Source organism: Chaetodon auriga, chromosome 17 (assembly GCF_051107435.1).
Source record: "Chaetodon auriga isolate fChaAug3 chromosome 17, fChaAug3.hap1, whole genome shotgun sequence".
NCBI classification, from domain to species: domain Eukaryota; kingdom Metazoa; phylum Chordata; class Actinopteri; order Chaetodontiformes; family Chaetodontidae; genus Chaetodon; species Chaetodon auriga.
In genome coordinates, this window is record NC_135090.1 from 21158359 (window position 1) to 21183803 (window position 25445).

Sequence of the window (25445 nt, forward strand, 5' to 3'; positions counted from 1 at the left end):
CCTTCTTTTGTGTGTGTTTGATCGATGACAATACTTCAACAAATACACCCAAACTATCTTGATGTGATCTCACTTTTTTTGATATAACCTCTGACATCTGATGACCTGAGCACCAACCACATGCTTCGCTTCCCTGATTCTCTTGTGCTCCACGCAGACATTCCTGCCTTTCTTAAAGACTAAACATCATCATTTTACCATCAAAACCAGTGTGATAATAATGGAAATGAAGCTGTAATTACTTGAATGCGAGAAAAGGAAATCATCTGCAGACACATTTTGAGATCAAGTGAGAAGGAAACCTGACTTTTCTCATGTTAAAGGCTTTTTTTTTTGTTATTTTTGCAGAAGCAACATTGACAGTGACGATACTTCCTCTGCCCGAGTCATGAGCTACAACAAGCAAGGGGATCTAATTTAGCCTCATGAGCCATCCTGACTTTGCGGTTTCCCATAACCAGATTAGAACTAGGAGAGTGTTTGCATATCACCAGAGACGATGCATGTTCAAGGTTAAGAATTGGAGCCGATGCACATTAATCAGAGGTGATGTTAAAGGAGAGAACCAGCGCCGTAAATCTTCACTGCGTGTCATTTGATTGGTCTTACATTAAAGGTTAGCATGCCTCAGCAAAGACGCCTTAGATAAAAACGTGAATGACATATTAGAAACTACCCTCATAAAAACTAAATACCATGAAATAACAATAAAATAAACACAATGGAGGCTTCAGGTTTTCGTATTTCATAGATTTATCGCATATTTTTTACTGCAAAATACTGAATGGCAGCAAATGGCTTCCACTGAAGGAAAACAAGCTTTCCTGTTTCAAGCTACACTGACCGCGCTAACACCAACAAGAGATAAAAACACCCCAAATGACCTGAAGCAACCTTTAAAAACACCAGTATTCTCCTTCAACCATCACTCTGAGCTGAAAGCCAGCGCTGAGGGGTGATAGGAAGAGTCAGGAGGATCATGGGAAACCAGAGCCAGACATCGACGGCAAGATCAGGATGGACTCAGGAGCTTTACAGGAAAAGTGCAATTCATATTATGACTATGATTATTAGCTATCAGCGTCGCGCCTGCTGTCCCACAAGCAAATCTACAGGTCAGCATGCTGCAGTTACACTAACTCTTAGGTATACACTGGGACAGCAGATACAGGTTATAATATCGGAGTAAGGAGAAATACGAAGCACGTTAACAGCGAGAGAAGTCTTTTTGGTGCTAAATGTGACGCTACAAAAAGTCCTCACAATGACACGTATTCAAGCATGTTCATTCACTCACAGGAGGTGTGATTTTTTTTCTCCAAACGCACTTGTTCAGTTTGAAATGACACGTTTCTCCCAGTTATTATATGAAAATTAGTTCTCTGACTTCTTTTTCTCTGGTATAAAAAAACATTCTCAGGTGCTGGGAGCGTCACGGTGGGGACAGACGTGTGACTGAAACACTTTCCGAGCAGACAAAGAATGCATGTCTGAGCTATTCTCAACGCAGCCCAGAGCAGGAGCGCCGCTGAACTGGGATCAGCTTGTCAAGAAAAATTTCCACCTGGTGTGAATTCGTGTGTTCCTTATTCATAAAAATGTTCTTACAATATGCTCAGAGTGACAAAGACCAGCGGTTTTCAATTATTTCCCCCAATTATGTGTCATGAATCAAAGATAAGACTACATTCAATCACAGTATGAGCCGCTGAATTGCACTGGAGTGAATTAAAACTAATTGATCTTCAGTGCAGTTGACAGCTCCTCTGTTATTTTGCTTAAAAGCAAACTTCCATTGTGATCAGAGGTATCGGCAAGCCGTGACACCGCAGGCATCATTTCATGGTTTTTCATTGGATTCTTTGGAATTACAGAGAATAGTAGATTAACAGGAGCAGATCGACCAGACGTGAAAGAACATTTCATGAAGTCTCCCCCCGCCCACACACAGATCAGCACTTCTGTTCTGAGGGGCTTTGTGAATAGCGGCTCTGATGTGCAATGAAACAGGAAACATCAGACAAGGTTGAATGACAGGAAGTGAAATCCTTTCATGAGGCCTTCATCAGCTGTGATTGCCTGAACTTTAGTTTTATTATTCCAACAAATCCTCTCTATAAAGGCGCGAATTTGTTGAAATTTCTAGTCGGTTCATTAATCTCAGTGGATGTGACCTAAAGCAGTGAAATGGGGGTCAAACTCTTTACGCCCCACATCATTAAAGAAATACATGGCGTTGATTTGCTTCCTTATGTTGCACAATGGGAAGAACAGGAAAACCTCCCATTATTCCAACCCGCATGAAAGGACTGCGTAAGTGTTAATATGGGTTTTTACTGAGATGTAACTGTCAGCACTGAGCGATGGTGATCACAATATCTCAGACTATTACTGCAACACAGAGGCTGATGTAAACAGTGCTTCCCACTCCGCGTGTGATTAGAGTCTGTACAAGAGTTGGGTTGAAGGGTTTTTATCAGTTTGCCCTCAGTAGGGTTATCTGGGACATGTTAAGCTACTCTACCGTTACAAAAAGTTCCCTTTATGGACTTCAAAGTGTACGTAATGAGCACACGTTGAAGTAGGAAATGAGACATTGTGGCTTCATGAGCATTTAGCAGACGCGACATGCATCCAAACACCTCTTGGAGCAGCTGGTGCGCATATTTTTCACGTTTTGACGGAGGCTAGCGCTTTCCCCCTGCAGTCATTGTGCAAAGCTGAAATATGTAAGAGTGTTTCTTCAAATTAGACATTTTCCTTCAACAATTATATTTTTACCACCAGTTTTAAACAGAACTGAGATATGACCGGCGTGGTTTGTCCTTTGGCTGCTGCTTCAGTAATTCTAATAATAATATTCTGACATCACTGTGGAACATGCAGATTTTCTGTCGTTCGTCTGTCTCGGTTCTTCTTTGCTGGACCTGAAAGGAGGAGTCAGACTCCACGGTGGAGCACAACACCGATGCCGTGTCGAACAGTGCCCCCCAGAGGTGACCGCTCATACTCCAACACAGCTGAAGTAAATTCTAATGAAAGGATTTCTCGCAGCATCACGGTGACTTAACCTGTAAACATGACATGAGCTCGCCCGGAGAGTCTTCCCAGCCGATCTCCAGGCTAACGTGTTACTTTTCTACCTACTGTGGATGAGTGGTTAAAGGATCAATGCAGCGTTTTGATAGTATAAAATCTTGCATAAGCCTTGCAGTAGGAAACATAACTATTTTCACACTATACACATGCAGACCACATATCTTTTATATTTACATCAGTGACAGAGGGGTGGCTGAGAGTGACTGGTGTTCGGGTTGGGGGGTTACATGTGCTGTGTCAGGCTCCTCTTTCCGCCCGGTGGATGTTAGAGATGTCTCAGTGCCATTATCAGTAATATTGCTTTAGATTTAACAGAAAATGCTTTGACCATCAGTCTGTCAGCAGCCCACCTAAAATTCCCATCAGAGCTTCTTGGAATCGACCTGATATTTACATCCGACACAATGCCAGTGTTAAGAGCCTTACTGCTGCCTCTGTGTTCGTATCTGTTTAGGTCAAGAAGTCCCTGCATGTGCAAAAGCACTGTGCCATGAAACAGCCATAAGTCAACAACTCAGTGACATGTAGGTCAGGTGTTTTACACTCATGAAACCTCTGCAGAGGATAAAGACCCAATCCAAACTACACTTTCCTGAATAAGATGGAAGCTAGTTAGTCATTTTTTGCAGATCCATAATGTATTTACAATAGCTGCGACTTATTTTCCCCCCTTTTAATGACACTGTGAACCTTTTCCTGGTCTGAAAGGGATCACACGTGTGAAATTTTGTGCTTTTCTCGTCCAGACACCAAACATTTGTGTCTGACATCAATTCAGTTGCAGCATGAGGTAGCCATGCTGCTAACAGCTGTCAGTGGAAACAATGACAGTGCATCTAAATGGGACCACTGGGCCAGAGGATGTGGATATAATGATACCGCTCTGGTTCCCTAAAGGTGTCATAATGCTGCACTCTTAGTGTGCAGGGGCTCTACGTCAGACTGTTTGGCCCTGTGGACAGGGGACACGCTTGGACGGAGTCTCCTCAGCAGGTGTCTTTGGTGTAAATCAGTTTCCTGTGACCTGGATTAGCCCACAGGCTTCTTCCTCGGCAAGAAAAGGGAACTAATTAGCAGAAAGCAGTTGTTAGGCCATGAGAGCTTCATCTAACTGACTCCGTTCCTGCTTCTCTGGAGATCCGTTTGAACTTGTGTCGCTGTTTCTGCGCTCTCACCTGTGTTTCTGCGGTCCATCGCTTCTGTCTTTTCTCTCCCTATTTTCACACAAAATGTGTTTATTGTTGTTAAGCGTGTAATTAAATGAGCTGCCGCTGATTTACTCTTGTGTAAAAACGAGATGCTTGAAAAAGAAAACCTAAAAAAAACAACAGGACAAGCTGCCTGACTACATCTTTGCCTCATCCTGGGAGGGGACAGAGCAGTTTTTTTTAACTCACACATGCTTTAGAGATCTTAACTGTAAACAAATCTGAGATCAGTTTTTGGGATTTGAATGCCTTTGACCCAATAAGAGGCGTAACATGGCCACAGACTGGCTGAATACATTTAAACTGAAATATCTGTAAACACTTGACCTTCTTTATACTGATGATTAAGCGGATGTTGAGCCAGACATCTTTATAATACTGCCAATAGCAGCATCAGCGTCACTGGGTCGTATGGTGGGCTTGGATTCATGAAGCAGCAGATGTACAGAGCTGCTGCTTCTTAGTTACTGACATTACTTTAACCATTAATTCAGGATTTTTATGCTCTGAGAACGTCCTCCTCTTTTTCATTTCCTATTTTTCATGGACTGAAGGGGACCATGTCTCCATGCACTGAAGCTCTAACATTACTGGTTGTTTTGTGTGAACCCTCCCCTTTCACACACACACACCCACACACACACCTCTCATCATCACGGTTAGTCAGTTTCATCCGGTCGGGGCTGCGGGCTGCGTTGTTACCACAGACTGGTCCGGCTGCGTCTTTCCAGTCACTTCATTTTGGCAAACAACTGGTCTTCAGTCATCAGAGCTCTGTCCGCTGGATGGAGGCTGAGATGAAAATAGGAGGCTTTAAATCATGCAAGTCATTTATCTGTTCCCCGAATAGTAGAACAGTACCCGGTTCCATCTCTGTCGTCTCTTTTATCACCACTCGTCACTCTCTGGTGTCTGTGAATCGGTCCTTCTGTGAAGAGAACAAGAATCCAATTATGTTCCCCAGAGCTGTTCCAAAAGTACCAGGAGTGTTGCACAGGATTCGTCAGGTTTCATGTTGCTCTGACGGGGCTTGTGACAGCTCCACCGGGGATCAAATAAAACCAGATGAGGACAGTTTCTACAGTCAGCTGTTGTTCTTGTGGGTGTTTTCTCAGGCATTGATCATTAGCGAGAGTGAGACGGGGTGGACGCTTCGACGGGTTTCTTTGGATGATGCCTTCCAGCGCGGCAGATCTGACAGCCGAGATATGAGAGGAAGGAAAACAACCAGCGGCACTCGCACAGGAGAGGCGGTATTCAATCTACAGAGCTTGTTTCAGTTTGCAGGGTTTTTTTAGAAAGAGTAGGTTTTTCTCATGGGTAGTGGCGAATGAGTGCTGAGACAAGCACTTCTGTCTGAGAGGCAGGCGGAGACACTTTCTGACATACTTGTACTGTTAATAATAGAGTCTCTGTGTGGGTGGGAAGAAATGCAATCATCGCGGTGTTTGTCTGATGCTGTGAGAGCAGACAAAAGCGCTGTCAGAGGCAACACATTGAGATTCGCCTCCATACAGGAGAAGCTCTTTGCTGTTGTTGTTAGTAGCCTTGGTCTTGGAAAATAAAGTCTGATTCCTTGGAGCGTGCCGACTGGACCTGTCAGACTCATTTTTTTTGACAACCTCTCGACAGGAGCTAAAGTCATTTGATCCCATTTAGGTGCTTTCCTGAAAGTGCTGAGAGTGTTTCACCCTTTTCACATCATCATAACTTCTTCTCGAGCCTGTGCTTCTTTGGCCCATTGAAGCTTGCATGCAGTCAGTCTACTCTAACGTCAGCAGTTTCCTGTAGATCTGAACTACGATAACTAATGTTTAATTCAAATGCATGCATTTTCCATATGTACAGAATTGCTTTGTTCTTCTTTTGACAGAGCTCGGGGTTACTCGTTTGCATCTCCTTTAGTGCATTGAATTTTGGATTGTGCATTATGTGCAAAGTTGCCTTTTCGTTATTTTTCTTGTGGGTTAAAGTGACATCTGGATCCAAGCATGAATATGTTGCCTGTGAAGTTGATTTCAAATGTGGTGATCAATGACTTGGTGGAGTTTGGATGATAGGCTTCCTGGAAACACAGAGCCAGATGGCTGTAGATGTCATTACTGTATAAGGACCATGAGCTAAAAAAATGCACCGTGGTGCCTCCTCTCAGGTGCTCTGAGCGGATCCCTCCATCTGCCCGGCTTCTCCGCTCTCAGCCCCTCCCTCTGTCTTGGCTGAATCCGACCCAGCAGTGCCCCTGGAGGCTGCTCCTGGTGACGCAGCGCCGCACAGGCTGCCATCGGGGGTGGCAGCCGCGATCGAGCGAGGATTGGAGGCAGGGCTGGTGCTCATGGCGGAGTCAGGGGTCCGGCTGGCGCTGAGGTCGCCGTGGGGGGCCAAGGTGGCCTCCAGGCTGTCGGAGTGAACCCCTTCGGTCATGGCTGTGGGGGAGACGGCGTTCAGGAGGGGCTTGTGGGAGGCGTAGGTCATCGCAGCATCAGTGTCACTGTCCAGAGGGACGCCAGAGGTGGTAAACTCCACCCCGGAGTCGCTCATCTCCAAAAAATTGTCTGAGGTGAGAGTATGGTAGCGGCCTGGTTTGGACACCTCAAGGCCCTACAGAGAAAGAGGGAGGAGGGAGGAGGGAGGAGAGGAGGTGAAGGTCAAAGGAGATGAAGGACACGAGGAATGTGAGATTATAAAAGGCAAGGAGGAAAGGAAAGAGGAGAGAGTGGAGGAGGTGTAAAGAAGACGACAATAAGAGGAGGCACAAGAACAGAGAGAGCGATGGAGAGTCCCCCACCAGCGGGAAGGAGGAGGGGGAGGGAGGAGGTGTAGGACCGAGGAAGGGAAGGAAAGGGAAGAGGTAAAAATCGAGGTCAGGGAAAAAGCAGCATGAATAATTTAAGCGCATGTTTCTCGGACCATATTTATAGATTTACATGGCTTCGTCTCCCCTGCAGCCACCACTGCTTATTCTCCATCTTACGTGTTCTTTAATCCACAGGAATGGACTTAAGTACGTCGTAAGAAAATTAATCTGATTTATAACAAAGATACAGGCCTTAAAATGTAGGTTATGGATGAGAGGCTACGCCCGCCTTTTCCATTAAATATGGAGGCCTTGTTTCATCATGTAGACAGAACACGTATGTTACAGCAGCACGTAGCTTTCCTGCTGAAGTCGAGCAGTTACTGGGGTTACTGGTCCTGACACTAACAAGCTGGTCTGAGAACTGCCTCTTCTGCCTGATAACACACATATGTGTAAGCATTGATTTGGTGTTTTAAAGGTCAGCAGACATCACGACATCCAGGTTAAAACTGGGCTAAATTTGAGCGTCATTTAACATTTCAAACAGTCTTTCACAGACAGCATGTAGTTCATACCTGCTTCACAATGAAATATTCAAAACCTGCTAAAATTTCAAGCCTTCCACATTAGACAAAGCTCTATGCAAACCACTCAAAGAACTCCTTACACTTTTACTTTCTTTTCTTCTCTTTATTTCAGGTTCACTAAAGGTCCTTCCATAAACTTTAATCTAATCTGTTCCACTGCTGAGTGCAGAGTGTGAAGCTGATTGCCTTTTAATTGCACTTGGCACTGAGGTGACATTATATAGTGGGTAGTTTCTGCCAAGCAATCTAAAACACAAAGATAGTTAATGATCTCTGTTTTTCAATCAATACACCGCTTTGAAGGAAAGCTTCCCTGACAGTAAAAAGGGGTTTTGTAATCAGGTTTCAGACATTACTCAGCTGCAGCTCGCTCGAATAATCAAGATCAAGACTTCAGCCTGAGGCGTTATTGCTCTAAAGATTCTCATATCTTATCAAATTAGTCCCCAAAATGCTGTTGGAACACTTGTTTTGTTGACCCATTAGCCTGATTTCCACTCCAGGACCGAACACTCTCACACCGTGATGAAGAGCTTATAACATCTGAGTGTGACTGCATCTGTGGTGCCTCTGCACGTCCCACCACTGACCTTGATCGTGACCTCCGTGCTCTCTGAGGTCTTATCAGCAATGGACTGCATCAGAGATTCCTCAGTGAACCTGGTGTAAGCCTCATGGACCACCTGCAGACCCGCACACACACACACACACACACACACACACACACACACACAGGAAACATGTCAAACTGTGGCTCACATAATGTCCCAGCAGCTGAGCTTTTGCAAACTGCTCATCAAAAATACACAAACACTGTTAGAGGAAATACACACACACACATACACACACGAGACACCTGTAACTGCACAGACAGCTCTTAAACACACATCTAAGATACTGAAGGAGAAGCTTGTGTGACATGACTGAGACTTTATTGGTCCTCGTGGAGGTTGAGAGGAAACAGAGCCAAATGGGCTGCCATCGTTCAAAAGTGTCCGTTCCACTGAACTGCAAGAAAGACAGCATCAAAGAGGGGAAGGGATACGGGAAATCAAGATGCACCTGGTCAGAAGAGTAAAAGTGGGAGAGCAGGAGAGGGAGGACCGTGATGGATGGGTGGAGAAAGACACAGCCAGTCGGAGGCAAAGATTTGAGAGAAAGGGGTAAGAGATGAAGTGAGGTATCTGAGAGAGAGAGATGGGATGGAGGGTGAAAATGGCCTTTTGGCAGCTTAGCCAGCGGATGGGAACACACTGTGGACGGCAGAGTGGGACAGTGAGAGGGAGAGAAGGAAGCAAGAGAAGAAGAGCAGAGAGCACGATGTGGAGAACAAGAGAAGAAGAGCAGAGAGCACGATGTGGAGAACAAGAGAAGAAGTGAACGCTCATGGACAGACTGGTGGAGACACAGAGAGGCAGAGAGACATGGAGACGGAGGGAGGGACTCGGCACAGGCAGCGAGCCAGGCGCTACCATTGATTTCAGATTCATGTCGGTCTCTTGGGTTGAGTCCCGAAAGGTCGCTGACGTCCTCTCACACATGCTGTCTGTCCTCAGCTCTATGAGGAAATCCATAACATGTCAGACATGAAGGGCGACTGCTGTCGTCTCAACCTCCGCTGTCAACACACAAACACCCGGCGCAGCTTCCCACGCGCACAAGGACATTTCACGGCACATCAGAAGCATCTGCGCACACACACGTAATGTAAGCATATACACGAACATACAAGGACACACAAACGCACACCCACACAATACATGTACACACAGACACACACAGTGGGCGGAGGAGGATGACCTGCTGATTGGACATCTATCATTTACTCGTCAGTCGTCTTTAAACGTTTCATATTTGTGCTTATTTACAGTGACTGACCTGTTTAACACTGTAACTTTCACTGGTCATGTTTCACTTCTTAAAGAGCATTTCTACTTGTTGTCTTTTCTTAATGTTGTTTTATGTTGGTACAAACAGAACTGCTATTTCTCTCAGTATAACACTATTTATTTATTTATTAGCTTCTAGTGATAGCGTGGCGACATGAAAGAAGTCATTACAGAATGATCTTTTTGTGCTAAAAGGGGGGAAATAACCGCTATTAGTAAATACTGGAAAGCTGAGAACTAAAGAGCCGAACGACAGTGTTGTTTTCAGTGTTGATCTGAGTGAAGTTTTATTTCGTAGTACAGTCAGATACAGACCCACAGTGCAGCTGGTGGCTGTGGGCCACAAACTGGGAACTAGAAACAAAAAAATACGTTCACGTTCTTATTAAACGATGCCAAACGTGGCCACGCAGGTGAAAAAATACACTTAAATTGTACCTTTTGAAGATGTACTCAGTACACTTTGTGCTATTTTTGTGGCCTTCGTGTATACTTAAGTGTATTCAAGTTGTCCTTGAGTACCACTTGAGTATAATTGAAGTGCAAATAGTATGTTAGGCTTTACAAATTTAAGTGTACTGAGGTACACCAGTGAAAATTATTCAAAACACACTCGCAATACAATTGTATTATATCACCAATGTGTTGGAAATACACTTAAATGTACTTCAAATGAAGTGAAATTAACCTAGACTTTAATTAAACATTGTCTTACAAAGAACCTGAAAATAAGTATACCTGCCATAAGTACACTCTGTTAGATTTAGTTTAATGCAGTGCTTTGAAATACAGCTTCAAGTACTGCAGAATTAGTATATTCATTTTTAATACATTGAAGTAGACCTTTAAGACATCTAATTCAAAGTACACGTTTTAAAAGTACATGTCAATCATACTTTAAATTAAGCAGAAAAGGTAAAAGTGTACTTGTAATGACTTTTCTATGCTTAAATTATATTTCTAATACACTAAAGGACAAAACTTTTTGACGGGCTCATTAACATTTCACTGACCAGTGAGAAAGAAGCAGCTAATGAGTGAAGAACACGCTCAGTCACTCAACGTCAGTACTGCATCACTGCTGACATTTGGGAATAAATGTAAAACCAGCACGTCACAGAGGGAACGTCTCAGTGTCATGTCACATGTTGATCTACTGCTCTGCATCACTTGAAAACTAGAATACGAACACTTAAACACCTGATGCACAGAAACGAGACGAACATAGACAGACACACAAAAAAACAGCGAGGGCGCACCCACTGACTGTCCGGGCAAGTAGTTGATTACATCGTGGAAGGTTTAATGAAGCCTGTTCAAACATGTTAATCACTACTGCCCTGAACACGTACGGCACACACAAAACCAGCACAGATACCCACACACACACACACACACACACACACACACGGCATATTTACCTTATAATTCACCCACACAATAAAACAACACTGAAGGGAGAGATGCAGTATGTTCATGTGTGTGCGCTTAGCTGGCTGAGTCACCACGTACTGTAAGCTAAATACAGCAGTGAAGCCACAGTTATCATAACTCGATGGTTTATGAGTAACTGCAGTGCGAGATCTGTGCCGTTTACCAGCGGAGAGAGAGAGAGAGAAAGAGAGAGAGAGAGAGAGAGAGAGAGAGAGAGAGAGAGAGAGGGAGCGACGAGGAAGGAAAGTGAGAGGAAGCAGAGGAGTGGGCGACGCTAACATCTGCTCACAAACGCTGCAAAGACAAAGTCACACATGACGTCAGTGTGACTTTCTCTGATATCAGTGCTCAGCTGCAGTTACACACACCGATGCACGTGGAGGAGATACAAACCATCTCAACAGGTTATTTAGTCTCCATACTTAAGTTTAAAATCTTACTTTCTTCAAGCAAGTGAAAAGAACTGGCCTCCTTTCGCTTGTTCAGTGGAACGGAGCCAAGCAGAAACAGCTCTCCTCCTCAGACGAGATTTTCACTTGTTTTAAGAAAACGTAAGATTTTAAGGGTAAATATCAGATTAAATTACTTGTTAAAATGGACGTTTTTTGCAGTGTGCACCCCGACCTGGTTCAAAACTGTTTCTAAAATCCTGGGAGACAAATGGCAGTCTTGGCACTGACACCTCCATTAACCTCCATTAAAGGTCCAGTGTGTTGGATTTAGTGGCATCCAGTGGTGAGGTTGCAGATCGCAACCAAGTGCACACATCTCATCTCACCCTTCACCTCTGTGGCTGTTCAGTTTGTCCATTCTGGGCCACCGTAGAAACAAGGCAGTGCAACACGGTGGGCTCCATAAAGAGACTGTTAACACAAATGTTAATGATGCCTTACATTTCAGCCAATAGATCCTCCTAAATCCTACACCCTGGACCTTTAAGGGACCAAACTGTTTAGCATGTTTTAGCCCAGTCACTGCTAAGCTACAGCCAATCATTGTCAAAGTACACCAAGACGTTTTGAGATTGATTCCCTGCGTTGGTTTCTATTCCTGCACTGTTTATATGAAATCTACTTCAGGGAAGAACCTGGTGCTATCTGACCCTCTGACACAAAAATCTACTCATGCATACTTATAGTCTGCATAAAAAGGGATGCTCATGCACAGCTCAGTCATTTGAAAAGTCTGTAAGGATCACAGAGACAGCTTGTCCCAAGTTGCGGTGCCAGATCCACTTCAGGTAATTCACTGACTTTTTGTCAAATTAGGTCTTCAACCAACTTCTGCTTGTTCGTGAGGATTGGTGGCAGTTTCTCCGCAGTGTCCAGGATTCAATTTAATGGATTTTTATCATCTCAAAAGCACCACAATTTACAAACTGCCGAACACGCCTTTCTGAGACTGTCACCAATAGTCTTGTCACACAGCAGCAAGTTGATCGAGGAACTTATTTGCGAAAAAAGCGGTACATTTCTGTAGACACCAATATGAGGAAGGCAGAAAAAGAGGCCAGAACACAGTTCTCTCACCAAGAAGAGGCTCCGTTTGAGGCTCCTTAAAGTAAGAGGGAGAAACGCAACGCACAGGCAACAGCGTTAGCTGGGCCACCAATCACAGACATCCAGCTGTTAGCATGAAGGCCTCATTTCCACAGTGGGAATTTGAACTCACCAAACACTCGAGAAACTGAAGATGCACATCATAGGAACAATAAACTGGACGAACATTTATCATTTCAGACACCTCATCCTTAAGATTCTTAGACATTAAACATAAATACAAACATACATACAGAGAACGCAATACGAACACGATTATTAGTTTATCTAAGAAGTGATCAGTGTGGTGTAGCCTTGACATGTGCAGCAGCTCTGTGACTGTTTTCCCAGAGAGCTGGATTTGAACTGGGTAAGATGCTGGTTTTGACACGTGAACATTAAAACATGTCTTATTCCCCCATCTCAAAACAACTAAACTGAAATGAGCTCTGCACTCCCAGGTGAGTAACGTGACATCGAATGTTCTGTGCAGAGCAGTCAGGCCGTTTCTCTGTCTTTCACGACGAGCGTCTCATCTGTCTGCAGTGGGTTTTTAATCAGCGAATGAATTCAATCAGTTTGAAACATCATTTAATGGTTGGGGGAGGAGGGACTAACCGTCATCCATTTCAAATGATCCAGTAATTTAGTCAATCAACCATTTGTGGAAGCAGTTGTGGGCTCTGTTTAGTAAAAATCATATAAAGGTAATTTAGTTTATTTTCTGGTTTGCCACCATCTTTAAACTGATGTTGTCAGGATTAAAGCAGAGTCATATTATGTGTGATAGGATAAGACAGGCCGATTTAGTCTCAAATCAACATTTTTCACACACGATTGATCCGGACATCTTTCTGGTACTTATTTGGTCTCTGAATTGGACGATAATCCCTCGGTGGAACAATCGGCCTGATGTTTGGGTGTTTTCTATAGGTGACTCAACTCTTTGTAATGGGATTTTAATCGATCCATGAATTCAGTTTGCTAACAAATCCCCAGCTGGGGATGCTGAGTGGAGGGTTGTGGTGACAGAAAGGTGACGTGCCGACTCCGCTGAGTCCTCCAATCAATCAGTGAATGAGCCAGTATGGAGCAGGTGAACAGAAGGAGAGCAGAGTGCAAACAGTCAAGTGGAAAATATTGGGGGTTTTTTTAGGTCTGTTTTTCTTCCTGTGTGTTCAGAAAAACCTTTGAGGGTCCTCGCTATTAATCCTTAATTTAAGACTTTTATTCAAAATTGACTGAATGAGAAACATGACTGTGCTTTAAAGGGATTTTTTCTAGTAAATCAACCATTTTAAAAAATTACAATAAATCATAAACAAACTATTTGTAGAACAAAAATGGCTAAAAAGCAGTTTTATTTGTCAGCTAACGACGAGTTCCCTGTCGTCGAAAAATGTCACGTATCAAAAGTGTCTCTGGAGAGTTCACGTAAACACGAGAGGAGAGAAAAGAGACCAGGGAGCAGTACTAGAAATACTACGTTTCCGTGAGCTGTCCTCAGCCACGTTGATGCCTTTAATCTGGCTGTAACCATGTGTGTGAGGTCCAGCACTGCAGGGCAGGAGGTGGACCAGCTGACCATCCTGACTCCCAAAGCAGGAACAGAACCCCCCTTTTGATTCTTTCCCATCCAACACACACTTAACTCTGTGACCGGACAATATGCCTCCGTAACAGAGAAATGAGGATGATGCACTAGGTGGGTGTTACCTGTCTGAAAGCCTCGCCGCCGCCGTCTCCCTTGCCAGCCTGCTGAGCAATGAGCATCAGCTTCTTGTTCTTCTCGTTCCTCTTATGAATTTTATAGAGACAGGACAGCAGGCACACCAGCAGCATGAAGGCGATCAGGCTCAGCAGGGAGAGGATGGCTACAGTCAGGGGAGGAAGCTTATAGGCTGAGAGGGAGCCGAGGAGAGGGAAGACGATGAGACAACCACAGAGAAGAACGGTAAGTCTTCTGTGACGGCAGAAATGCCGCTTCAAACTGGCTTTGCTGCGCAGCGGCATTTTTCATCTTAAATCCTCACGTTAACTTGCATTAAAATATTGGCTGTTATCTAGTTAAATACTAAATTTCTTCCCCTGTGCAGCTTAGGATAGTAAAATGACAGATCATCAGTCATAGCATGTTTCCAAATATAAATATAAATTTGTTTACTGCCTGCTACAAACAATGGCTTCCTCTCTAAAGCTAATTTGCCCATTCATGACGACTGTACGGACACTACGTCCATGTTTAAGGCAAGGCAAGGCAAATTTATTTGTAAAGCACAATTCAGACACCAGGCAATTCAAAGTGCTTTACAGAAGCATAAAATACATTAAAATCATACATTTCAAAGAAAGAAAGAAAGAAAGAAAGAAAGAGATTAGAAGAGAACAGACAAATAAAAATTAAATACAATTAAAGGGAAATTAAAAACAGAAACCAGTAAAAGACAATAATTTAGCATTTAGAATGATTATAGTCATTGAGCAAATATATTTACTTTAAGTAAAAGCTGTAGCAAATAATGTTTTCAACTCTGATTTAAATGAGCTGACGGTTGGTGCAGACCTCAGGTGTGCAGGGAGAGTGTTCCACAGGTGAGGAGCATAAAAACTGAAAGCTGCTTCACTTTGTTTGGTTCTCGTTCTGGGAACACACAATAGACCTGTCCCTGATGACCTGAGAGGTCTGGATACTTCATATGGAGTTAATAAATCTACAATATATTTCAGTCCTAGACCATTTAATGCTTTGTAGACCAACAGTAAGATTTTAAAGTCTATTCTTTGACTCACAGGAAGCCAATGTAGTGATCTGAGGACTGGTGTGATATGGTCCATTTTTCTGGTGTTTTGTGGGTGTCTGGTATTTAAATTCCTTCAATATTTCAATGATTAAAAATAGAAAATAGGCAATATCATAAAGCAACATGCTGTAATATTGCTCATAACAAAGCAAGTTCAAAACTAAATACAGTAATTAATCATTAAAATGTTAATGTTAAATGTTAAAGTGTTTTGTCTCTTACCGTCTACCTCTATGTAGACATGAGCCACAGGAAACCCAGCCAGGTCTGTCACTTTGAAGACACCCGTGTCGGCCACGTGGACCTTCTTCATGATGAGCTCGGATCCCTCCACAGTCAGCCTGCCCTCCAGCAGAGGGTCCACTGGTGTCACCAGAACCCCCTGGTCCACGATGACCCGGTCCTGATTGTCTGATTTGGGCCTGTAGACAATGTTAACGTTGGAATGGTCCAGATAGAGTTTCATCTTCAGGTTTCCTCCATAGGAGAGCTGCAAGAAGTTCTGGTGCTCTGCGGAGAATCAGAGGAGAAATGTCAACAGTCGCTCAGAGTATATGAATAACTTGCCAAGCAACATGTAGGCCTCCTAATGTGAACACATTTCTAGGATTTCATTTGATTTCAACCTTTCCTGATTTCCCAGAGTGAGGAAAATGTTCTTTTATCTGTAACTGTCTGTAACAGTGAACAGGAACTAGCCATTAATGCTAGCTGTTCAGTGTTAGCAGCAATAGCACAAACAGCTGAAAAATGCACAATTTCCACCACCCTGGATATCTAATGAAGAGGACAGGCCACAAAACACGTGCTCACGCTTTGCAGATAGACTGCTAATTAGGAGATAGCCATGCTAGCAACATGGCTGATCAGGCTGATTTACTAACTTTAATGATCCTTCAGCACCATCATCACATTAAAGCTTTGATTACGACTGAAAACCATCAGCAGTACCAGCCTTAGCTTACCTTAGCTTAGCTGTAGACTATTTTGACTTCAGCTATGATGCTAATTGAAACCGACATCGTAAAATGCTAAACATTACCTGCTACTAAACATTAGCATGCTAACGCCGTCGTTGTGAACATGTTAGCATGCTAATGTCTGCACTTAGCTCAAAGCACCACTGTGCCAAAGGTCGAGGATCAGTCACTGGTGGGCTGCACACAGTCAGTCTTAGAATTTAGCGGCACCTAGCTGTGAGGTTGAACATTGCAGCCAACGTCTCACCCCCCGCTATGGTGGCTACAAAGCTCATGGAAACACAAAAGGTTCTGTGTTACATTTGTCGCTTCTGGGCCACTGTAAAAAAAAAAAAATGGCTAATTCCATGGAAGAGGACCTGGCTGCTCTGCACACATAAAGAACTGATTCTAAAGACAACACAGCTACACAAATACTGTAAATACAGAACAGTGAATATTACATCACACTTCTGTTAATAGATCCGCCTGAATCCTACACACAGACCTGGAAAAGCATCGCGTACAGAGAACACTGTATCTCAGTATTTACCACATTTTATTCCCTTAGCTGCCTTGAAGTAAATGTGTTCTTGATATATTTTTATCTACATCCTATTCTTCACTGCTGCACTGCTCCATCCTGCAGGCAGGTTCAACCTCATTTTAAATACATAACAATTTGTGACCTTTTCTGAGATTAAGGCATTAGGATTTTCTCAAGGTAATACACTCAAGAATCATGCAGACAGTGACTCCAGGCCAAACTGAAAATGCACAAAAGGCCCAACACTACTGGTATATTTATGTCAAAGGTATCCACCTAACTCTGCAACTATTAGTAATTACAAAGGCTTATATCAAAGACCTGGCTCATCACATTTCTCAGCAAATTAATCAGCACTGCACGTAAACAGGACACACAGTGTGTACAGAATAACGACACACGCACATGAGTCTGATAGAGTGAAGTAAATCTGCCAGGAGGCAGCAAAGCTCAGATCTCTCCTCACCTCTGACGTTCAGGCAGTTCCTCCTCCTGACTTTGCCCTCGCGGTCCAGCACCGTAAAGCTGCCCTCGTCCGTCATCCTGACGGCGTGAAGTGTCACCCGCTTCTCCGACACGCTGAGGCGTCCCACGTATTCTTGTGCCAACACCGCCGTCTGGTTGTACAGCACCACGGGTGGGGGCTCTGTTGCATGGTGTAGCTCAGTCTGATTGACCTGAATCAGACTGGGCCTTCACGTGGTTAAAAAACCAAACACAGGAGAAAAGAACGGATGTTACCTCAGCTTCCACACCTGTAGTTCAGCTCATTTGGTCCAGAAAAAAAGACTACACTCGTACATTTTGGTTCTGGTTCGCTTCCAGTTCACGTCAGCTTTTTACAAATGAACCCAGAGGAGGAAACATGAAGTTATACGGACAGGTAACTTGTTGACTGGACAGTTTTGGCGACTGTCATCATCAGGACCCACGTGAGGAAATCAGATTCTGGTGACTGACACCACATTCAAAGATGTTCCCTTTTCCTTTGAGAAACTGAGCCATCCTTTCTCAAGTAGTTTTTTCTTATAGTCTTGTATGTATTGAACATACATCCAGTTGATTTTATTCTGAATCCTTTTTTATTGTCCTTTTTGTTCTTCTTCTGTCTCTCTTTTATTCTTGCTGTCTGTAACGATGTAGCTTCTCCGACGTGGGATCAGTGAAGTCTTATCTTTAATACCTCTGATGTGTATATTTATATTCTCTGGTGTCTCAAAGAGTTCACAAGTAACTGGTTCAAAGCATTATTAGTATTATTAGACTGCAAATTGACCTCATGTATGAATAATGACAAACAGGTAGAGACAGGAGGCGTCTTGTACAGTCGTGATTTAAAGCTTATTATTTTGGCATTGCTGTCACATACTTCTTAATGGACTTAATGAAGGGACAAAGCACACGCAGCAGGACACGTGCACAGCAGATTTAACAGCTTCTGACCTATTAATAAGGGAATATACCCACACTAGCATGCATATGTGTTACTGTAGTTACCAAAGAGTTTGCATAAATATACACATGGCTTATTGATCATCAACTAAAAGATCACTTCCTGAACAGATTTCACGATCAGCATGGATTTATTGGCAATTAAGCTTTTTAAATTGTACTGGCGGTTCGCTCATTTGCTTTCACTTTGCACTTTCAGTGACCGTACCTGAACTCCAGGGTGATGGGGCCTTCGACATGGTTGAGATGGATGTTGTAAGTATCTCCATACTTCACCACTTGCTCCAGAGCGCAGTCTGATCAGTGAGGCGAGAGGAAGTAAAGGTCAAAGCAGGGTCTTTGTGACAGAGCTCTGCCATGATGTGGTGGGAGTGACTGTGTACACATCAGCTCTGCTGTCGAGTATCAGCGGTGAAACAGCTGCGCGGTTGATTGTACAGCCCCGTTAATTTAACTGTAAATCTCCAGACCTGAACAAAATCTTCTGTTTTATTATCAGATCTTTGAGAATTTGTGTTGCACAAATGAAGCTCATGATACATTCTGTGATGCAACGTAAGGCTAAACACTTTTTATCATCATGTAAGACATAATTTGGTATTTGTGCAGTCATGTGTGTCCTAAATATTCCATGCACACAATGTGTATATGTTCATTTCTGCATTATTTGTCTTTGCTTGTTGCACCACTTTTCTAAATATGAACAATATTCACTGTCAACACTACGACTTTGGACTGCTGGGGGACACTTTCTCAGGCTCCCCTCGCCCTGTGCAGCAGACAGCTCACCTCTGACAATGAGGATGAGGTGCTTGGCTGTGTTGGGGTGGTTGATGTTCTTGATGACGTACACCCCCTCGTCCTCCTCCTGCACGTCCTCCAGCACCAGGTCGCCCAGAGAGTTGATGCGGCCCCGTGGATTCACCCGGCCTGCACGCAGCAGAACCACCTCAGCGGAGCGATTGGTCCTGGGTTTGAACACAACGTCACTAAGGTTCCCCGGCAGCACGTCGATGTGAATGTCCTCCCCAAAGAAGGCCGTCTTGTGTTCCTCTTTGACTGGCAGAAACAACCAAGATGTTTGATTAAATATTATAAATATCCTGTGATTTCTTATCTGCTTTCCCAGATTTGAACGTGAGCTTCATATCATTTTGCATGCGTATAATGTGCTAATTCTCAAAAAGCATTCCTTGTCATGCATTGCAATTCAAACTAGCGTGCAATGTTACCTTTCAAAGATGCTGAAACAACTGCGAAGGAAAGAATAGAGAGGGGTTATTTCAAAATGCATCTTTTTTTTAGTTCTGTGCTGATTCGTACAAAGATGTCTGAGGAAGTCGGAGTTCCTTTGTTCTTATTGAAAAACCACTTCCCCAAAAAGTGTGAAAGCATTTGAAATGTAAATGCCTCACATAATGGCATCTAAAAATACACAGGAAGCAAATACAATCCAACCTTTCTCCTAAGAAAAGAAGGGGAAGCAAATAAGTGAAAATTAACTATATGACAAAATAACATATAGCTTCCTTTGATGTGCTTTTCATAGAATCTATGCAAATCATTCAGTTGAAACAAATTCAGTTTTGCAGGAAGTCTGTTTCAGCCATTCATTTATCCGAACTCGCTCCCGAGTGGCTGATTATGTTTGCGCTTACCAGTGCAGAACAGGGCGCTGAGCACTGCAGCGCTGATTGCTTTCATCTTGAATAATCTGCCTCTGGAAAAGAGAAGCACACACACAACCGACGGCAAATAAGAAAAGCTTGTTGTAGCAAGATTATGGCTCCAAAGGATCACATCATAACTTTGTCAAAAGATACGTCTTCCTTAATCATTTCAAGATAAGACCGGATCATTTTATTTGACATCGTTTTCTTTCAAAGACTTTCTTAAGGCAAAGATGGTTTGCTAATTTGGGATCAGTGTTTAAGTGAAAAACACATCTGCAAGGCAGAAGCATACCAGCTTCAATCTGTGTCCTCAGGCTGAAGAGAAGTTCCCTCCCCCTTCTGCTCTGCACCACCCTGCTACAGTAAATGGCATTTCCCAAATTAGCCCTGTAAATACCAAAGGGAGAGCTGCCAACGCTCCATGACAAGAACAGCTATTGTGCTGTTGGAAAGTGAAATATGCTATTCAGCCAAGTTTTCAAGTGTCTTCAAAGCAGAGTGATGCATGTGTGAGTCAAAGACATGACACTGCGTGGGGAGCCAAAGTCCTCCATGGCTCCTGCAGCATGACGGGTCAATCAGCTCTCCACACGACCACCAACCGGAGGGCGTCATGAGGAGGAGAGGGAAGGAGGGACAGAGCAACTGAAGGAGGAGAGTGAAGGAGGGACAGATAACTACTGAAGGAAGAGAGGGAAGGAAGGACAGAGAACCACTGAGGGAGGAGAGGGAAGGAAGGACAGAACCACTGAAGGAGGAGAGGGAAGGAAGGACAGAACCACTGAAGGAAGAGAGGGAAGGAAGGACAGAGAACCACTGAAGGAGGAGAGGGAAGGAGGGACAGAGAACCACTGAAGGAGGAGAGGGAAGGAGGGACAGAGAACCACTGAAGGAGGAGAGGGAAGGAGGGACAGAGAACCACTGAAGGAGGAGAGGGAAGGAGGGACAGAACCACTGAGGGAGGAGAGGGAAGGAAGGACAGAACCACTGAAGGAAGAGAGGGAAGGAAGGACAGAGAACCACTGAAGGAAGAGAGGGAAGGAGGGACAGAGAACCACTGAAGGAGGAGAGGGAAGGAGGGACAGAACCACTGAAGGAAGAGAGGGAAGGAAGGACAGAGAACCACTGAAGGAGGAGAGGGAAGGAGGGACAGAGAACCACTGAAGGAAGAGAGGGTATACCAGAGAGTACAGGAGGGAGTCGGAGAGTCATCCCACTGGGATGATGAGATGGACAGGAGCCAGCTGGCATGAGGAGACTCTCTGACCTTTCACGAGTGCTGCACTGGATTAGGCTAAACAGGAGCAGCACAGTGTAATTAAGGTGGGATAATCAGAGTGATAGATAATGGAGGAGAAAGAGCGGGAAAGCTAATAGAACAGAGAATTACTAAGAGCTCCTCTCAAAGTACTCTGCCAAGCCTGGTCGAGTCGAACTCAACTAGTTCTGAAAGGCCGTGAGGTTACAGAACGGAAACGATGGATGTCAAATCCCCCAGAACAACAATGGGAACAAAAGAAAACAACTACTTACCACAAGAATGACAACCCAACATATTCTCTTCTCCAGTTCTCATTTTCCAAGTTTTTCTTTGCCACAAGAATGTTTTCAAGTACATCTTAATATAATACTCACGTGTACTGCATGTGCTAAAGTTACCATCTCTTAAGTATGATGTCACGTTTCCCGGAAGTCATGTGACTTCTCAGTTTTGTCGCAGAGACAACTACAGTACAACTCCACTGTCTGAATGAGGCAACCCAGACATCTCCAACCTCCCCACAGTCTCACCAGCAATGGTCAGCAATGAGACGACTGACTGCAAAACGCCAAATGAGTGAAATTAGGAAAAAACACCGGACCAACAGTCATGGTTAGCTCATGGCTGCATATATTTAGGGCAGCAACGACTCCTCGAGTCACTTGATTACAAAAAATCCTGATTAAATTCGTTTTAATTCAACTCGGTTACACTCGTTTAATCTGTACACTTCTTGTTAGGAACTTTTCCTCCAGCGCAGGGCTTTCTACCAGAAACATACGCAGCACATCGTGTTTCACACAGATGACTTTCACTGTGGCACAATGCGTTCACACGGTTAGTGGCGCTGATTACAAAATGGAGCGAGAGCAAGCAAATAGTGGGGAGGCAAGAGGGGAGACAGGCCAGAGGAAACGACAGAAAATGTCTGAAGTTTGGGATCATTTCAAATTGAAGAAAAATTTGCATGTCAGAAAGTGGTTTCGTTCTTGAATTTCTATCCAAAAGCCTGTTGATTACACTGAAAATGAGATCGCCTCCTGCTTAATATGTCCTATATTACAGACGTTCAGCTGCAAAAAGCTGTAAAAGGTGCAGCAGGTTTCAGAGTTCTGCCCCAAACTTGAAGTCTGCAAAGTTATTTTCCTGTTTGTATCCAGTGCAGCATTATGGAAAAGAGTGAATCACAGCATCTTTAGACTCTGACACAGGGAACAATAAAAAGCCGTTGAATTTCTGCCAGCTCCATCAGATGAGGGATGAGAGTGCTATTTAAAGAAAAAAAAAAAGAAAGCCCATCTACTTTCCCCTGCACATCAACAGACGCACAGTCGCTTCTAAATGACAGCCTAGCTTTAAAATGGGCTGAAAAATTGCTCAAGAGGCTCTTAGTCCTTTAGCTAAACACAGTAATCACAGCATATTTTCTCATCGGTGCCCTGTGTAGCAGGTTTGAATGGTCTCACTTTAATGTTCTACAGAGCCATTAGCTTATTGCATGTGTGAGTGCTCATATAAGGGTGCTGCAAAGACATAAATCACAGGTTTGATTCAACGATGGCGACAACTATACACCTGTCGAGAAAATGAGAGGTTCCTGCTGATTAAATAAGGCCACTGACAAGATGCACACATTCACATATGTACATTCAAAAACTGAGACATGGAGAAAGTCTTCAGTGAAGTGCAGTCAGACCAGCGGTTCTGCATCTGAAGATTACAACTGAGCTGAGACCAGTCCTCCCTGAACCCCCCGACCTCTCAACCCCAAAAGAAAAGTTCAGAAAACAAAATTCGAACACATATTCAAAGAGCGGCACACAGTTTGATTGGAACTGGAGGACTGATGATATGTTTCCCACTGTTTTCTCCTTCATGCACGCTGTGGAGGTCCTGCTACGACCTATCAGATCCATCAGACTGAACGAGGCACAGCATTCACTGAAGTGCGGGTGACACATCCAGCAGCCTCCGCGGGGTGAGAAGCATGGAGGTTGCCTCTTGATGTCAGGCTGAAGAGATCAGCCTGACATCAGTCCTGAACGATGGACTTAAGAGCCTCTCCCCCGCCTCACCTCTCCTCCCCCACACAAGGCAGGTGGGCGGGAGCACCATGTCTCCATCCTCCTCTTGATACAGTATTGTCTCTCTCACATTTCTGCTCTGTCTCTGCTTTTCTGTCTCATCTTCCTCTGAAACACTTCTGTCCTCCCTCTGTTCTCTTCTTAACTCTCTCCTCAATCATCCCTCGAGCTGATTCCTGTGGTCAGACTGATGTGGGCAGGCTGACACACTGGGTTAGTCTTGGCCTATAATTAAACACAGCTCATATGATGGTTTCTCCTCTACGGGCCGTTGCTGCAAACTGCTGATTTCATTTCATGAGTTCTCTAGTGTTGCTGTCCTGATGTTCAAAAATGCTAATGCAGGTTCACCAATGACTCCATTTAATAATCACATGTTGTGATTTCAATGATAGAATCTTTGATGGAAACTATGGGTCCCCTGTCCTTTCCTCCTCTGCGTCTCCACCGCCGCTCCCCCTCTCTCCCCCTCCTCAACCTTTACGCAGCCAGGAGCAGCGGCTGGTGCAGCCAAGGGTGTGTCACGACAGACACGAATGAGGGCTGCCCCGTCCCGGAGACGTCCGGACGGAAGATGGAGGAAACGAGAGGTGCAGAATCACCACAGTCAGACACACTCTAACGCCAGACTCCATCCATAAAACACTCATTTTTTAAGCCCGTGCTATTTCATTCTTTCACAGTTGGGCTATGGTTCGCCATCCCATCGCTGGGCCTGTTTGCACTTCCAGTTTGAGCTGAAGCAAAAATTGATTGAGCAAAAAGATTTTTTGCTGGAGGAGATTTGTTACAAAACAAATGGCACCGAGATAACCTGGTGCATTCCGAAGACATCAGAAGACTGTCCTCATCCCTCACTGCACTCATTCAACACTCCTAATTGACTCTTGCATGTGACAAATACTTAGTCAGCGGCTCTAACGTGTGCCGTAGGGCCGAAGAACATTGCGTAACCATTTCCACCTGAACGGAGCAGAAAACACCCCTTAATTCAGAAGGATATCCCGCATACAGGACGCGACAATGCACCACAGCCTGGGCAACACAGGCTACACAACATTACTACCGTATCCTGCGTTAAAACCACTTGCAGACCTGATTATCAGCAGAAATATCAGTGCATTTACAGAATTAACCCAAAATTGGTGGAAGGAATGAGGCCATTTGGAGCGCAAATCCCTCACAAAATAATGTCTCGTCTGAGCAGTACCCGGATTCCTGTGAATTTGGTCGTTTTCCTGGTGAATTTCAGAGAGATGACCGTATGTTATACGTCTGGAAACCGATTGTGATGTTAAGGTGCCTGTACTGGCTGCCATCGTGCGCGCCTTCGCTGCGTTGCTGATGGTCACACGCCCTAAATCAGCCGTTCATGCCGTGTGGGAGAGCTCAACACAAGCAAAGAGTCAAAACAGCGCAGGAAAAACTGCAGAATTTAACCCACTATGTCCCTGTTTGAAGCCAAACACCAAGCGAAAGACCAATTGTTGTAATACGGCCTACAAAATTATAATCGGATGTAATTACCTTTGTCAAGCCTCGAAGTCGAAAATCACTGGACTGGGAGGGGCTCACGAGTGATGCTTTCTGGAAATCGCCTTTCCCCCCCTTTATTTCATGAGTCTCGTCCTCCCCATCACCCCCAACCCGACAACAACACACTTCAATGGGGCCGGATCGGGAGTAACTGGAGAGTTTCGGTTGCTGTCGGGTTTGTGGACCGTTTGAGATCGGCGGAGTTCGGAAAGCTCGCTCGGTAAAAATCGTCATTTGTGGCTCGGAGCCCCAAGCAGCCGCGCACAGGCAGATTTCTCCGATCTGATGTTCATTTGGCCAAGCAGACAATAGTTTGAAGGAGGAATCTTACAAATCAGACTGTGCTGCTAGTATGGGCACGTTTTAAGAAATGGACAATTTTCTTCCTCACTGTTACAGGATGAGAAGTTTCATATTATCCGTGTATAATTTTAAGATACATCGTATAAATTTATGAGGAGCATTTAAAGCCCTGTCCATTAGCAGATGGGGAAATAAAGATTGTGTCCAGCTGACGTTATGACGGTCCTGCTGCTCATACTGCCAACATTACAGGGGGCACAGCATTTGTTTATTTATA

At 44.2% G+C, this 25445-nt stretch overlaps 1 protein-coding gene across 1 annotated transcript; it reads right to left on the reverse strand.

Annotated features, from left to right (window-relative positions):
• Nucleotides 1–344: 344 nt before the first annotated feature.
• On the reverse strand, nt 345–25104 carry LOC143334882 (uncharacterized). The gene is made up of 10 exons (XM_076753835.1): nt 24857–25104; nt 19970–20031; nt 19544–19564; nt 19101–19370; nt 18520–18607; nt 17326–17552; nt 15576–15863; nt 14269–14453; nt 8282–8374; nt 345–6905 (listed from the first exon to the last, which is right to left on the reverse strand). Exons 2-10 carry the CDS (start codon nt 20013–20015, stop codon nt 6456–6458), a joined length of 1668 nt encoding a protein of 555 aa, XP_076609950.1. The 5' UTR covers nt 20016–20031; nt 24857–25104; the 3' UTR covers nt 345–6455.
• Between the last annotated feature and the right edge of the window lie 341 nt (nt 25105–25445).